The sequence below is a fragment of the Neltuma alba genome, unplaced genomic scaffold, assembly GCF_004799145.2.
Source record: "Neltuma alba isolate B1F8T4 unplaced genomic scaffold, ASM479914v2 tig00010657_pilon, whole genome shotgun sequence".
Taxonomy (NCBI): Eukaryota; Viridiplantae; Streptophyta; class Magnoliopsida; order Fabales; family Fabaceae; genus Neltuma; species Neltuma alba.
The window spans coordinates 14,090-29,233 of record NW_021635503.1 but is presented as its reverse complement, the minus strand read 5'-3'; the positions used below and the strand labels follow the sequence as shown (position 1 = coordinate 29,233).

At 31.7% G+C, this 15,144-nt stretch overlaps 1 protein-coding gene across 1 annotated transcript; it reads left to right on the top strand.

Annotated features, from left to right (window-relative positions):
- The first annotated feature begins 12,211 nt into the window (after positions 1 to 12,211).
- On the top strand, positions 12,212 to 14,730 carry LOC114757958 (very-long-chain (3R)-3-hydroxyacyl-CoA dehydratase PASTICCINO 2A). The gene is made up of 9 exons (XM_028946942.1): positions 12,212 to 12,384; positions 12,474 to 12,585; positions 12,708 to 12,726; positions 12,830 to 12,918; positions 13,003 to 13,056; positions 13,793 to 13,863; positions 13,961 to 14,042; positions 14,239 to 14,335; positions 14,435 to 14,730. The coding sequence occupies exons 1-9, from the start codon at positions 12,314 to 12,316 to the stop codon at positions 14,503 to 14,505; spliced, it is 666 nt and encodes a 221-aa protein (XP_028802775.1). The 5' UTR covers positions 12,212 to 12,313; the 3' UTR covers positions 14,506 to 14,730.
- Positions 14,731 to 15,144: the final 414 nt, after the last annotated feature.

The following is a 15,144-nucleotide window of genomic DNA, read 5'->3' as shown; positions in this document are numbered from 1 at the left end:
TTAAATACCTACCCCCATCCTTTGCTGGTTCACCCACCATCAAGAAATACCTGGATGTATCCCTCGGACTCTCTGGCAATGCTGCTCAGATTTCAAGATAACATGAACCGGTCATTACTTAGTAACAAAGTGTTCTGAGCTTTCTTAAGGGAAAAAAATCATAAGACTGCCTATCAGTAATTTGACTTACATGGTTCACTTCCACATTCAACACAAGGTCTCAACCTTGGTTTTCTAGAGGAGCCCACAGATCAGAAAGCTGGCGTGTTGACTACACAAGCAGAGAAAAGAATGTCAATATATAATATAATAATGTCTAAAGTGAAGGATTTAGCAGAGTCCAGCAAATCATTCGAAAATTTATTGGCGACTGAATCAACTCTTACAACTTCACGTTCTAAAGCACTCTTGAGTAGACGCATGTGCCTGGGTTTTACGGCCCTCTGTTCTGCATAAAGGATGTTGCAAGTTTTAAGATACTGCCGTACTGGAGACAAAACGACCATTTCACTTTCAGGCAAATAATAGCTAATTTTCTGGAGAATATCACAGCACTGATATGAAGGTCATTCTAGTGATATAAAAATTCACCAGATAATAGAAATCTATTTGTTAATCAAACTGTGATCCAAAATTATCCAGCCATCCATTCTTAGATTTTTAATCAACCTTGTACGTCAACAGAATTAAATTAACGAATTTTAAAATATACTTAGGTTTCCTGCTTTCTTGCTAGTCATAATTTCACCATAACTGCAAATTCTAAACGTCAGAAACTTCTTTCGCTCGTTTCTTATTCATTTTATTTCACTAAATAATCTGAACTACGAGTTCTCACATGAATGGTGATCAAAATTCATCTTTGTTATCAACATCCACAGACAGCAAGAAACCAAAAGAAAACCAAAATTTCAGAGTTCACAAGAAAACTACATACGGGGCCGGGCTTCAGTACCCTCCCCCCCCCAAAAAAAAGAAGAAGAAGAAGAAGCAGGGAAATACATTAAAACTGCAGAACAAGACAGACAGAAAAATTAAAGCTTCCGGGAGAGTTGGAAGAAATGCTTAATCTACATCAAAAAATAGAGATGGGAAAATATTTTTGGAGGAGTAAATCAAGCTAAGGAGACGACGAAACCGAAACGATCATCTATAACGTACCAGGTACATTGAAGGAGAGGCATGGCTCAACTGAGTGAATGAACTCGAAAAGAACACTATGAAGAAGAGCAAGGAAAAGCAAGATAATGCGCCATGTCCCTGAGGAAGCCAGTGATTATTCTGGTTCTTGAGCTCCATTGTTGCCAGCAGAGCTCGACCTCGGATCCGCAGAGTGACTGATGCTTTAATGCTACTCCACAGTTACAAGGTAGTGAGTTGTGAATTAAAGGAGGGAAAGGATATTAAACAGCACATTATCGTGTAATAAATTAATAATGAATGATCCTACTTTCCATGTTTCGGGGACTGTGAAATGAATGTGTGGGAGAAAGAGCGGAAGGAAATTAAACAAGGCGACAAGCCAAGAAAGGAAGAGAAAGAGACGAGTAAAAGCAGCTCACATGGAGACCAGGCCACCCCACCGAATCGAGTAACGAAGGAAGCGTCTTTATCAAAGGGACCCGGATAGATGAAAAGTACAAGAATGGTATTTTTTTCACGTCAGAGAAACGCGGAGAAAGTAGCAAACTCACAGGCTTGAAGGTATGCCGTGTGCTAGAGCCAGTGGCAGTCAAGGGAAATAAGAAGCTCACGGGCCTTTCAATGAAGGCTTTTTTTGCTTTCAGCAGATCACCGACACTGTAGACTGACTCGGAGCACATGAGAGAAAACTTGTGCAAAAATCAAACATATTACATATGGATAACAGTGTGTGCGTATTGAAAAAATTGCATTGAAGTCTCGCCCGAGATAGTTACATATAAAAATATTTTTAGATCATCAAATTAATATGAAATGTCAAGGGACCTCGTTATAAAAGATTTACTTGATCAATTATTAAATACTTTTTTTTTTTAAATATACATTGACAACAAAAAAAAATAGTAGTTAACAATTTAAGGTATAGTTATTACTAACTATCATTATAAGTATTAACAAACTACGAATTATATCTTTGTTATGCGCTAAGAAAATATGTTGTTAATATATGTTATAATAATTGCTAATCGTTACACTTTAAACTGGTAATAGCTATCCTTTCAATTGTCAATACATATTTAAAAAAAAAAAAAGATATGGTCAGTTTAGTAATTGAATAAGTAAAAATTTTGTTGTAACGAGGTCTCTTGAGATTTTAGATTAATTTAATGATTTCAAAAAAAAAAATTTATATTTATTTCTATGAGAGCTCAATACTATTTTCCCATATATATTTCCAGAGCACAGAGATATACACACGCTTCTTCTTTTTTTTTGGTTGCCAACCACACGTACACACATATATTCTTATTATCTTGCTATGGGTTGAAAAATGATAGATAATCTTGAAATCAAATCGAGTGGAGAGGAGAGGTTACTTAACAATATCAATAATAAGAATTTGTCATTTCACAAAAAAAAAAAATTGTCATATGAACAAATAATATATATAAAAAATTATTTATATTAATTTCATTGAAAACAAACACTCATAGAAAAATCTTACCGCAACTTATGACTTGCTAAAACAATGAATGCTGTTTTGGGAAAAAAAAATCAAATGCATAAAATTCAGAAGACTATTTACAGCATGTATTAAAGAATGAAACAAAACCTTTCGTAACACGTAAATGTTTGGATTTCTCCCAATGTACATGTGATGGCAGTTCGTTGGATCTGAATTCTTAATATTTAATAAAATTAAATAGTTAAATTATCCCATGTACGAGTAAATCACAAAAAATAAAAAATTACATCTTTTTATTTTGTATCATCCTTTTCTAGGGACACACACACACAGTGCATTTGAAATGATCACAATCCATTTATATTCCAAAATAAGTCAATAATTTTTTGTGGGTGATAATTTTGAAAATCATATAAAAATAAAATAATTTCCACTTATAATTGATAGCCGACAAATAAAAGAATCCCACTCATGCGCCCCCCTGCATTTTTTTGTTGGATTCTCCCTAATTGATCAAGGAAGAAAGCAAACCAACTGTGTTTGACATTTGTCTTGTGAGGGAATCACTTTGGAAGCCCTGACCTGTGGCTGGCATGACGTTACCATTATAATTTTATATTTTAATTAATACTTATCCGATTCTAAATATAAGACTCATTTTAATTAATACTCATCAATTAGAAAAGATGTTCAATTGTTCATATTTAATACCTGATAATAGCTTGAGCAATATTACTTCTAATAGAACTGGGTCTAGAGGGAAAAAGGGTAATTTTGTAAAATACTTAACCTTAATCATCTAAAATGTGCGCCATGTCCATGGCTCAATGGCAGGCCAACTGCTATCTTTGGATGAAATTTCATATATGAATTGAGTCTCAACATGTTTATATATGTGAGGATTTAAATTAGTTGTATTTAGAAAAAGGGATATAAAATTTAGGTCAAAGTTTTTTATCTTCATTAAATGAATTTTTTCAATTATAGTTGTTATTTTATAATTACTAGTTGTTAAAATGTGTATGTATATTTAGAAAATTAACCTATGAACATTTATTGAATTTTGTATTAGCTAATATAATATAAATTGGGATTTGTAATTTTGAAAGAGACAATTGTTATTTGTTAAAATGTGAATAAACACTTATTAATTCACCTATAAAATACGGATACTTGTTGTTATACTTAATTGCTAAAATATGTACATGCACTTGTAAATTTAACTATAAGTTTGATCTAATGAATATAAGCAATTTTACTTAAAAGAAATTTAATATTCCCATAAAAAATTGGCCAAAACAAAAATATATAGTGAAATTTAATATTCCCATAAAAAATTGGCCAAAACAAAAATATATAAGTGAAATTTAATATTCCCATAAAAAATTGGCCAAAACAAAAATATATAAGTGAAATTTAATATTTCCATAAAAAATTGGTCAAAACAAAAATATATAAATGAATTTAATATTCCCATAAAAAAACTGGTCAAAACAAAAATATAAAAATGAAAGAAAAGACCGGATACCAATCTCGAACGCACTAAAGATTGATTACAAAACAGAATAGGTGGGATAAACACCGCATGAAGCGCTTCCCTAGTAGGATTTTTCTTTCTTTTTTTTTGGGCCACAAGCATTTCTGAAGAAGCTAGCAAATTTTAAATTTTTAAAAAGACGGATACTTAGAAATTAAAAATAACAGGCAGAAATAAACGAATGGAGTAGTGAATGATCTCGTGGGGGGAAAATAGTTTCTCTCCAAAATAGAATTTATGAACAAATAAATTTAATGAATAATATTACTTTCTCCAGTTCTGAATTTATGAGTTCGTAAGAAAGTTTATTTTAATTCTAAATATAAAATATTAATTAATTTGTCTCTTAAATTTATAATTTTTTTTCAAACTATGGATACATTAAGAGGATTTTCATCTACAAGTAGTTCCAATTGCCGACACAAATAATTAAAGAATGTATTTTAATAAAACCAACATACATTTTTAACAAATAATTATTTTTTTAATTTTTGCAATTTTATTATTTAGATAAGAGAGATTGGAACATAATACTCCTCCAATCTTATATTTACGACCGGAGAAAGCGGTTAATTTGTGTGATAGTAAATGATTAAAACGTAAATCATTTGTTTGCTGGCAAAAGAAAAAAACATATGTCACTTGTGCAATAAACTCTCAAATCAAGAAATATATTAAATTAATAATTTTTTTCACCTTTTACTCTTATTAAAGAAAAAATAGTAAAAAAAATGTTTTACATTTTCTCTCACTTATTTAATTCAATAAGAATAAAATTGAAAAGTACTTATTAATTATTTTATAAATGACTTATATTTAAAAACAAACTTTTTTCCCCTGCAAATGACTCATTAATAATAACAAGAAAAGTGAAAAGTGGGGTCTCTGGTAGGTTGTGAGTGAAAGATGCTTTAAAAAGCATCACTTTGGTGTATGTAACGTTGCAACTTTAACGAAGAGCAGGGAAGAAGTGCGTACAGCTAGTAATTACTAAGATGTCGTCCCTAAAACAGAAACCGCTAATTAGGAGACAGCAGGTTGAAGGCAGGCATGGATGATCATGATGGATCCATCAGCTGCTTGGAGAATGCAGCAAATAGCGCCATTTGATTGTTCTTCATTTAACTTCAACTACCAACTACCCCCAATCATTTCCATTTCATTTATGCTTCCTTCCTTTTCTTTTGAGCCCATCAATCTAAAAAGCCTAAGGGATTTTTTTCGCAATGTTTGCTCTCCTAAAATTATCTTTATTTTAGTTTTAGTCTTTTAAATTTTAAACTATAAGTTTTGATCTCTCAAAAGATAAATTTTTATTAAATTATAATAACTAGTATTTTAAATAAAAAATTTCGAGCGACCAAAAACCATGACAGTCTTGTTCGAAACACACAATAAATATGTATGCAGTTTAAATTAACTAGTTATATTACGAGAGGCTAGTCATTTCAATTTTAGAAAATAAATAATTGAAATGCAAACTAGTACTATATGATGAATTTGGATCGCTTAATTAAATTTATACGGTCTAGATTTGCTGCTAAATCAACAGCAAAGAACATAGTGGTTATAAAATTAGGGATACAAATGATTTTTTTTATTTAAAAAGGGTTAAGGTGCACCCAGCACCCCCAAGTATTTTGTCAGGTGCACCCAGTGGCCTAAAGTAATTTATGGTGTAATTTTTCCCTCAAAGTAATTAAAATGGTGCACCGATATCCCATGCCAACAGATCTTTAGTTTGACCGTTAAATTGATGAGTCAGCACAAGTTTGACCAGAAAATCTGACGTGGCATGTCTAATAAGCAGGTGATGTGTAATTTTTTCGGGGTTAAGGTGCATCCAGCACCCCCCAAGTATTTTTTCAGGTGCACCCAGTGGCCTAAAGTAATTTATGGTGCAATTTTGCCCTCAAAGTAATTAAAATGGTGCACCGGTATCCGATGCTAACAGATCTCTTACTTTGACTGTGAAATTGATGAGTCAGCACAAGTTTTGACCAAAATAATCTGACCTGGCATGTCTAATAAGCAAGTGATGTGGAATTTTTTTCGTCTGCCACTGCTTTGTTTTCTCTGTTCAGTAAATGCTCTCTTCGGCTCTTGGAATTTTTTTTAGAGTAAGAAATTTTTTCAGAGATACTCCCCTAGTCCTATTTATAGGGTAGAGAGAAAAGATATTTTTTGGTCCTATTTATAAGGCATTGAGAGAAATTTTTTGTATGGATGTACAAATTTACCCTTCATTTATTATTGTATTGACTTTGTTTATATGAGGTATAATGTATATTAAATAGGGATAAAGTTGGAAAGTTATTAAAATTTAAATGAGAGTTAATGAAATTTAGGGTTTTCCTTGGTCTATGTGAAACATGCTGGAAGTGCCTTATAAATAAGACCAGAGGAGTAATATTCAAACAAAACAATGGAATTAACAAGAAAAGTCATGTCACCTGCTTATTAGACATGCCAGGTCAGATTATTTTGGTCAAACTTGTGCTGACTCATCAATTTCACAGTCAAAGTAAGAGATATGTTAGCATCGGATACCGGTGCACCATTTTAATTACTTTGATGGCAAAATTGCACCATAAATTACTTTAGGCCACTGGGTGCACCTGGAAAAATATTTGGGGGTGTTGGATGCACCTTAACCCCGAAAAAATTCCACATCACCTACTTATTAGACATGCCACGTTAGATTTTCTGGTCAAACTTGTGCTGACTCATCAATTTAACAGTCAAACTAACAGATTTGTTAGCATGGGATACCGATGCACCATTTTAATTACTTTGAGAGCAAAATTACACCATAAATTATTTTAAACCACTGGGTGCATCTGACAAAATACTTGGGGGTGTTGGGTGCACCTTAACCCTTTAAAAAACAAAGGTGAGCGCTTAACAAACTTGCACCGGCTTTATATTTAATTAGGAGCGTGAGAAATCAAGCTGGATTTATTGTATTATATTGTTGCATGTATGCATTCCAAATGACAGTGACAGTGAAAAGGAAAATATGATCATATATCATCATTACGCTTTTTTTTTTTTTTTATCTCTCAAAATGTACTCCCTCCGTTCCTTATTATAAGAGACGAATAACCGAATTACGTTGATAAAAAAAACAGTTAGAATTAGTTAAGAACAATGAATATGTAAAAAGTATATTTTTTTCCAAAAATACCCGCATTAATAAGAGAGAGAGTATAAGAGAGAACAATAGTAAATTCTTAAAAGAGAGAGAAGTGGAAAGGAGAGAGAGTGTGAGTTGGAGACAATAAATATGGGTAAAATAGGAAATCAACACAAAAAAGTAGAGACAACTTTTAAGTGTCTCTTATATTTAGAAACATGCTATAAATATCAAATGTCTCTTATAATAAGGAACGGAAGGAGTATTGTATTATGTACTTACGTACTTATGTTTGTAAAGGTACGTAGGGCCCAAAACAAATTGGGGCTGATTTGTAACCCGTGCTTTAGCGTTTAGAAAACGTAGAAGATTAAACAATTATAGTTACTAAAAGAATGAAAGTATATCACCTTATATTTATTTGTTGCCAACTTTTAATACTCTTCTGATGTTATTTATAAGTGACTTTCAATATATTTTACACAGATTAAAAAAACCTTAAATTTTATTAGGATTCAGGTATAAATTTATTCTGAAAATTTTCACTTAGGAGTGTTGGGTATTCAGAAGCTTTTTTTTGCAACTAATTTGTATCTAAAGTTTAAATTTGTAACAATATTACTTTCTACTGTTAAAAATGTTAACAGTCAATATCACTGTTTCAATGGTTAGTGTAAGTTTTTTTAAGAGTATGAGGCAATATTGTTGGATTTTAAACTTCCAGAAAGAATTTGCTTTCAAAAAAACTTCCAAGTATCCAGTGTTTTCTGAGGAAAAACTTTCAGGAAAAATTTACACCTTAACCCATTTCACTAACTCTCTTTTAAAATTTAATATCATTTTAACTTTATTTCTATTTAATATATATTATACTCTTTGAGAATAAAATCAACAAAATAACAAATAAAAAGTAAAATTATATATTCATACGTCAAATTTTCTTTTTGCTCTATAAACAAGACTAAAAAAGTATTTTAGTAGGTGTTTGGATCAATTTAAAAAGGTTCTTTTGCGCTTTATGATGCAAAAATTTCACATACATATTTATTTAACATGGTGCAAAATCATTTCTCTAAAATGATTATATTTATATAGGATAAAAAGGAGAGTCATTTGGTCAATGCCAACTTTTATTTACTTATTTTTTGGTACTATGAGAGATGGTAGAGCCATTAACTTCTTCAATGATAATTGGCTATTTCCATCCAGAAATATTAGGGACTGCTGTTTGCGGCAATTACCTGATGAAGAAAATTCTAGTGTGGGCGTCCAATTGGACTTTAAATGGAGCTTGGGACTTTCAGTCTTGAGGAGATTTTGCATATCAAGAGAGACTGTGACTAGATATGTCCAGATTTTTCAACATGTCTTCGCAGGTTTGGATTTCTGATAATCTAAAGGCGAATATCGGTAAAGAGACCAATGGCGGAGCTGATGCCCTGCGGATCCAAGGGTCCTTATGCAGAATGAGGGTGTATGGGAGCTTTTTTTTAATTTTGTTTTGGCTAAAGTATAGATATCCTCTTATTGGAGGCAATCATATTCAAAGTACCGTCAAACACAAAATGTGGACACCTCTCCCGACAGGGATTCAGGGTGTATGGGAGCTAATCCCCTTCCTCTTTAGTTTTTCGTTGGGCTTTGCCCTCTCTTGCTTAAAAAAAATGCAGCTATTGACAACATCTTTTTGGGCCTAAATCAAAGAAGATAATGGAGCTAAAGACATGGGACAAATATGCGCTCCATGGGTTTCCATTGTCTAGGCCAGTCGACTTCGAGTGCATGGATCATAGTCCACTTACAATTCAAAAGTCAAAACGATATTAAGAGTGTGTTTGGATGAAACCAAACCATAGTTTGGAGAATAGCTTTTGGAGAATAGATTCTGAAAAAAATAAATTTTGAAAAGAATAGATTTTGTGAAAAAGTGATTTTGAGAAGTGTGAGTGTTTGGATAGTTGTTATTAGAAGTACTTTTTATATATACAAATTGGCATAAATTAATATGATAATTATAGAAAAAATATATTTTATGATATATTTTAATTTGAAGGAATAAAATTGTTAATAATATATTTTTTATTAACATATATTAATAATATATAAGATAATATAATTAATAAATAATTAATATGTATATATATTTATAAGATATAAGATTAAATATATTTATAAAAAATATGTTTATAAGAAAAACAACAAAATACATATCCTATAGGCTCTCACACTCTCCCCCTTTTCCTCCAAAAGTAAAAAATTTCTGCTTTTCTCAAAACCATGGTTTTGATTTTTTTAAGGGTGTTTGGCTAACATTTTTTCCAAACCATGGTTTGGGTCCCAAAACCATGGTTTGGGGTGCTTGCCAAACACACACTAAGTGTTTTTTGTTAATACTACCTCCGGTCCTTAATATAAAATCTCATTTGATTTTTATTTTGATCTTAAATATAAAACCTCAATCTACTTTATCTCTCATATTTGTATATTTTTTTTAAGGTAGTTCTTCTCATAATGTTAGTTATAGCCAATACACTTGATTAGCAAGGATATTTTAGGAAAGATAATACATATTTATTGTAAATAACTAATTTAACTTATTTCTTTAATCTCTCCATATTAGTCAACTAACTCTTATAATTAGGACTAGAGGTAGTGTATTTTTAGTCCTTTGAATTATTAATTTAATCATTTTGTTTTAAAATATATATTTTTTAAATCATTCAAATTTTCGTCCTGTCACGTTGTTGATCCAAATTTAATGTTAAATCTGACAAGGAAAAACTAATATGCAAATCCCCCGTAATTTCACTTGATTTCTTACTAGATCATATGTTTTTTTGTTTTTGTATTTGTTAGGTTCTTATAGTTTTATGTAACTTTTAATCAGATTCTTATAATTTTTTTTAATCAAATCCTTATTGTTACTTTTACTCAGTGTAGTCCCCCGACTATCGGATTCTTATCCACTCTCGTTTTTATTATTCATGACTAATGTTAATTATTCCAAATTAAATCAAAGTCATTTTAATTTTTTATATGGGAAATTAATTTTAATTTTAATTTTATTTATGTTCAATTTTTGTTTTCTATTTTGATTTATTTATGCTTATAATTAATATAAGTTATAATTAATAATATTCACTATTTCATTATTTGTATACTCCAGTCCGAATTTATTCTAGTTAAAGTCTCATTATTTTTATTTTTATAGTAGTTCTTAATTTGATTTTAATTTTTTTAATAAAACATAATAAAAAAATAATTTTTTCACTATTTCAATGTTAATTATTTATCAAAATTAATAACAAAATATTAAAATATATTAAATACTGAAATTCATTATAGTAACAGATATTCAATATAAGAACCTTATTAAAAATCAAGTGTCACTGTGAGAATTTGAATGAAAAAAATAAAAGAAACTGATTAGAAATCAGATAAAATCATAGTGACTTGCATATTAATTTTCTGATCTTACAGTTATTGTTTTAGATACTTAATCGATGTTACCTAGTGAATAATTGTTGACTAAGTCATTTTACCAAAAAAAAAATATTGACAAAGTCAACAAATTATTAAAATTAGTGTTAACTTGTGCATGAATGATAAGATGTAAAGACCAAAAAATTATTTTTAAAAAAATATGCAAATGACAACATTGGACCGAAAATATATTTTAAGTCCATTGATGTGGAAAATCTAGCCACCCACAATCTCTTCTGTAGGCCACATGATCTGAATATGTACGTGACGCTACCTTCATATTTCTGGGCCACGTAGTTTACCTAGACACTGTTCTTCCGGAGAAAAAAAGTCAAAAAACTGTTCTTTTTGGGTAATATTAATTAATAGGCATTCAAGAGAGAATCCCCAACCTAACCTAAACCACCTAATATTTTTTTTCCTTATATTGAAAAAAAAAAAGTTAGCTCCCTCCTCAAAATAAAAACACTTACATTAACTAATTTAAATAAATTAAAAAAATCAGATAAATTAGTTAATTATAATAAATTTAACGTGACCTCCTTAAAATATCTTTATATAATATTAAAAATAAGTTAGATAAATTAGTTCGAGAAAATAATAAGTATAAGAGGTATGTTAAGTGAATTGATATTTTATATTTATGATCAAATCAAACAACCCTACTAGTTTTTATTCCTTTTGGTTCTTGTTCAAGGTCGTCTTCTAAAACAATTCTATAGTCTACCACTATGTTATTATTTGAAAATCACTTGAGAAAAAAAATTATTCTAAAATATAAATAATAATCTTTTTTTTAATTTTATATTTATTAAATATAATAAAAAAATGCGTGAGAATAAGATACCAGTGACTTGTTTATAAGCACAGAGTGATGTATAAGAGTCATTAATACTTATTTATCAGCTTTGCTTTTTGTAATAAATGTTTAAAGGCCGCTTTTGGATATATTATTTAAAACTTTATTAATAGGGGTAAAATAAAATTAAAAAAGATTAATATACTTCATTCAATTCTAAATATAAAATTTATTTTGTAATATAATTTATATTAGAAAATGAGTTTTATATTTAGAACTGGAAAAATAATATTTAATAAGTTAATTTTCATTCTTTAATTCGTTTATAGCAGCCACTGGACGGGGGAGACGGGGAGTACATTTTTTTTTTTTTTAAATCTTTTGCCAACGGAGTATACTGAATCATAGTGGCTACGGAGCAAGTGTTTATTTATAATCATTAAAAAATAAAAACCCGTTTTCTTCCGTTGGCCCAAAAAAAGAGGGGGGCAAAAGCCTGTTTTCTTTGCTCCGGCAGCCCCTCGATCCCGTCGAAGCCTGAGGGGGCTATCAAGTCAAGTAGTTGAGGCGTTGAGCTACCGTTTTAATTCAGTAAACAGGAAACCAGCGTCTTCTCCCACATTTATGAACCCATCAGTATTTAATATTTAAAGTTTCTTTGTAGGATTGCGCTTTGATCAATCTCCCATCCGCATACAGATCTCGGAGTACTTGTACTTCTAGTTCTGTGATCAATTATCACTCTCGTCAATGGCGGGTTTTTTCTCTGTTCTCAGACGCCTCTATCTCTCCGTTTATAACTGGACCGTTTTCTTTGGATGGTATAGATCTCTATTTTCTCTTTCCGGCCTATCAGTTTCCTCTTGGTCTCAGATATTTAGAAAGCACTTAATTCTCTCAAGTTGCGCAGGGTTCAAGTTCTGTATCTAGTTCTGAAGACATTGAAGGAATCAGGTCATGAGCATGTTTACGATGCGGCTGAAAAGCCTTTGCTTTTTGCTCAAACCGCTGCTGTGTTAGAGGTATTTTGCCTGGAAGAAACTTAACTGTGGAAAATATTGTATTTCTTTACGGCAATGAACTTAACCTTTATTTCTTGTTCTTTTCTCCTTTGGGTGCGGTGCTGAATTACTTGGCGTGATAGATTCTTCATGGTTTAATAGGTGAGTAGCATGTTCTTAATTCTCATTACCTTGGCTTAATGAGGATAGGGATTTGCTTTAACTGTTAGTTTGTTAATGGATTTCTATTTTTTCAATGATGAAGGGCTGGTGCGTTCTCCCGTTTCAGCAACCTTGCCGCAGATAGGTTCAAGATTGTACCTTGCTTGGGGGATCTTATATAGTTTCCCTGAGGTTAGTGCAAATTTAGTCATATTCAACTTTCAACCATATACTGTTGTTTAACGCAAGACTAACTGCATGATGATAATTATACAGACTCGAAATCATGTTCTGGTTACCTCCCTGTTAATCAGCTGGTCTCTGACAGAGGTATGTTATCGTGGTTTATACACATATAAACTGTGTTTTTGAGGTTCGCCTGTTTGATTTTACCTTGGAACACAATGCATCTACTGACAGCTATAAGATAGTGATATAGGAGCTATGGTTATGCTTGACAATACTCAATTACTTAGGGTTAAGAAAATGACCTGTGTATGGGATTAATTCTCCTTATAGGAGCTGGCTGTTAAAGTCCAGGGAAAGCATAGGATGGGTGTTTGTGTGAGCTTTTTCTGAATTCAGCTGACAAATCAAAACTGTCACATCCTTTTCCCATCTTGAAGAAAGCATGGAACAATAGCTATAGGTCCAAGAGACTAATGGAAATTCTTGTTGTATAGTTTTGACAAATTCGCGCTATATTTAACAAGCGATTATGATGGCCAAAAAAGGTTAAGAGAACAGAGCAAATATGATATAGGAGATCAATTATCACTTCCAGCAATTCAGATATCTTCTCATTTTGCTACTCTCTCTTAATCATGACCTTGAAAGTCAAATTCACAGTGATCGTTAAATTTTTCTCTAGTATCCCTGCCTTTCATAAGCCGCCATTCCATGGATTTGATTGCAGAAACCTTGTGTGCATCATGAAAACAAAAAGTGCTTGTTGACCCATCTTCTCCTGTGATTTCCGCTCTCATAGTAGCCAGATACCTTTGTTTTCTATGGGAATGCCTAATGAATACAAATATTGATTACTTTTTGGCTGTCATAACTACAGATAATCCGTTATTCTTTCTTTGGCATGAAAGAAGCATTTGGTTTTGCCCCTTCATGGCTACTGTGGCTCAGGTACAGTGTTTAATTTTGTGCCTGCTGAAAAGTATGTAGTTATGAGCAAGTACTGTGTTGCATTGTAGTGACTATATCATCAATCTTTGTCTTGTAGATACAGCACCTTCCTATTGCTGTACCCCACCGGCATCAGCAGTGAAGTTGGTCTAATATACGTTGCCTTGCCGTTTATTAAGGTAAAGAATTTTGAAAGCCTAGTTCACAAATTTTTAGCGGGAGATCTAAGTCCGCTGGTTTTATGTTATCTTTATCTTGTCGTATGTTGGTTGATCTTTTTCTTTTTCTTATATTGTTAATAATTGCTGTGACTCTGTGATATGGCGGTTTCTTATGACTCTGGATTTCAAGTTAATGATGAGGAGTAATTTGCAGAATTCTGACAAGTTTTGCGTGAGGATGCCCAACAAATGGAACTTCTCTTTTGATTACTTCTATGCTGCAATTCTTGCATTAGGAATCTACGTTCCAGGCACGAACCCAGCATCTTTCTTACTAATAAAAATTACTTGATTGATTTGTAGTTTCCCCTTGGAAGCTGCAATTAACTGGATGGCTTAATTTTATGCAGGTAGTCCTCACATGTATAGATACATGCTTGCGCAGAGGAAGAAAGCTCTCTCAAAGTCAAAAAGGGAATAAATCAACAGTGTCAAGTCTTTATCGGTCATTGGCCAAGCATGGCGTGCCTTCATTTGTGTTCAACTACATTTCCAGAGAATGTATGATCTTCTTGATAATCCATGTAGTTTATTGAAAGTTCAACATAGGAGAAAAAATATTGGATCATTGTGTTTTCAGTCATTTAGTGCGGACAGTATTTTCGAGAGGAAATTATGGGAAATCACAGAAGCTTAACTCCACTTACGGAGAGACCACTGCATTTTATAGTTTTTTAGATTGTATTTGATGGTTTTTAAAAATGCCAAATAATTTAATGCCTTAAAATGATTTCATTTGAATGATTAAAAATTATAGCAGAAACCCGTCGGAGGGAAACCCCATTATATTTAATTAGATATCACCATCTAGCGTTCACCCCTCTTCTGCATTAAAGAAGAACACTTTTTCACCAAAAGTGTCTTCAATTAACACTTGGACCTCATATTAAGCATATGGTCATTCACAAGTGTGGGCAACAAGGCACCTTGCTTCTTGTTCGGAGGAATTAGTTATACAAAAAAGAAAAATCCAGCCAAAGGCCCAACGGAAGTCTGCTCTTTTGCTGGAGAGTAGGAAGATAGGAGTAGAGCTGGTAATACGGGTCAACCCGCCAGTTAT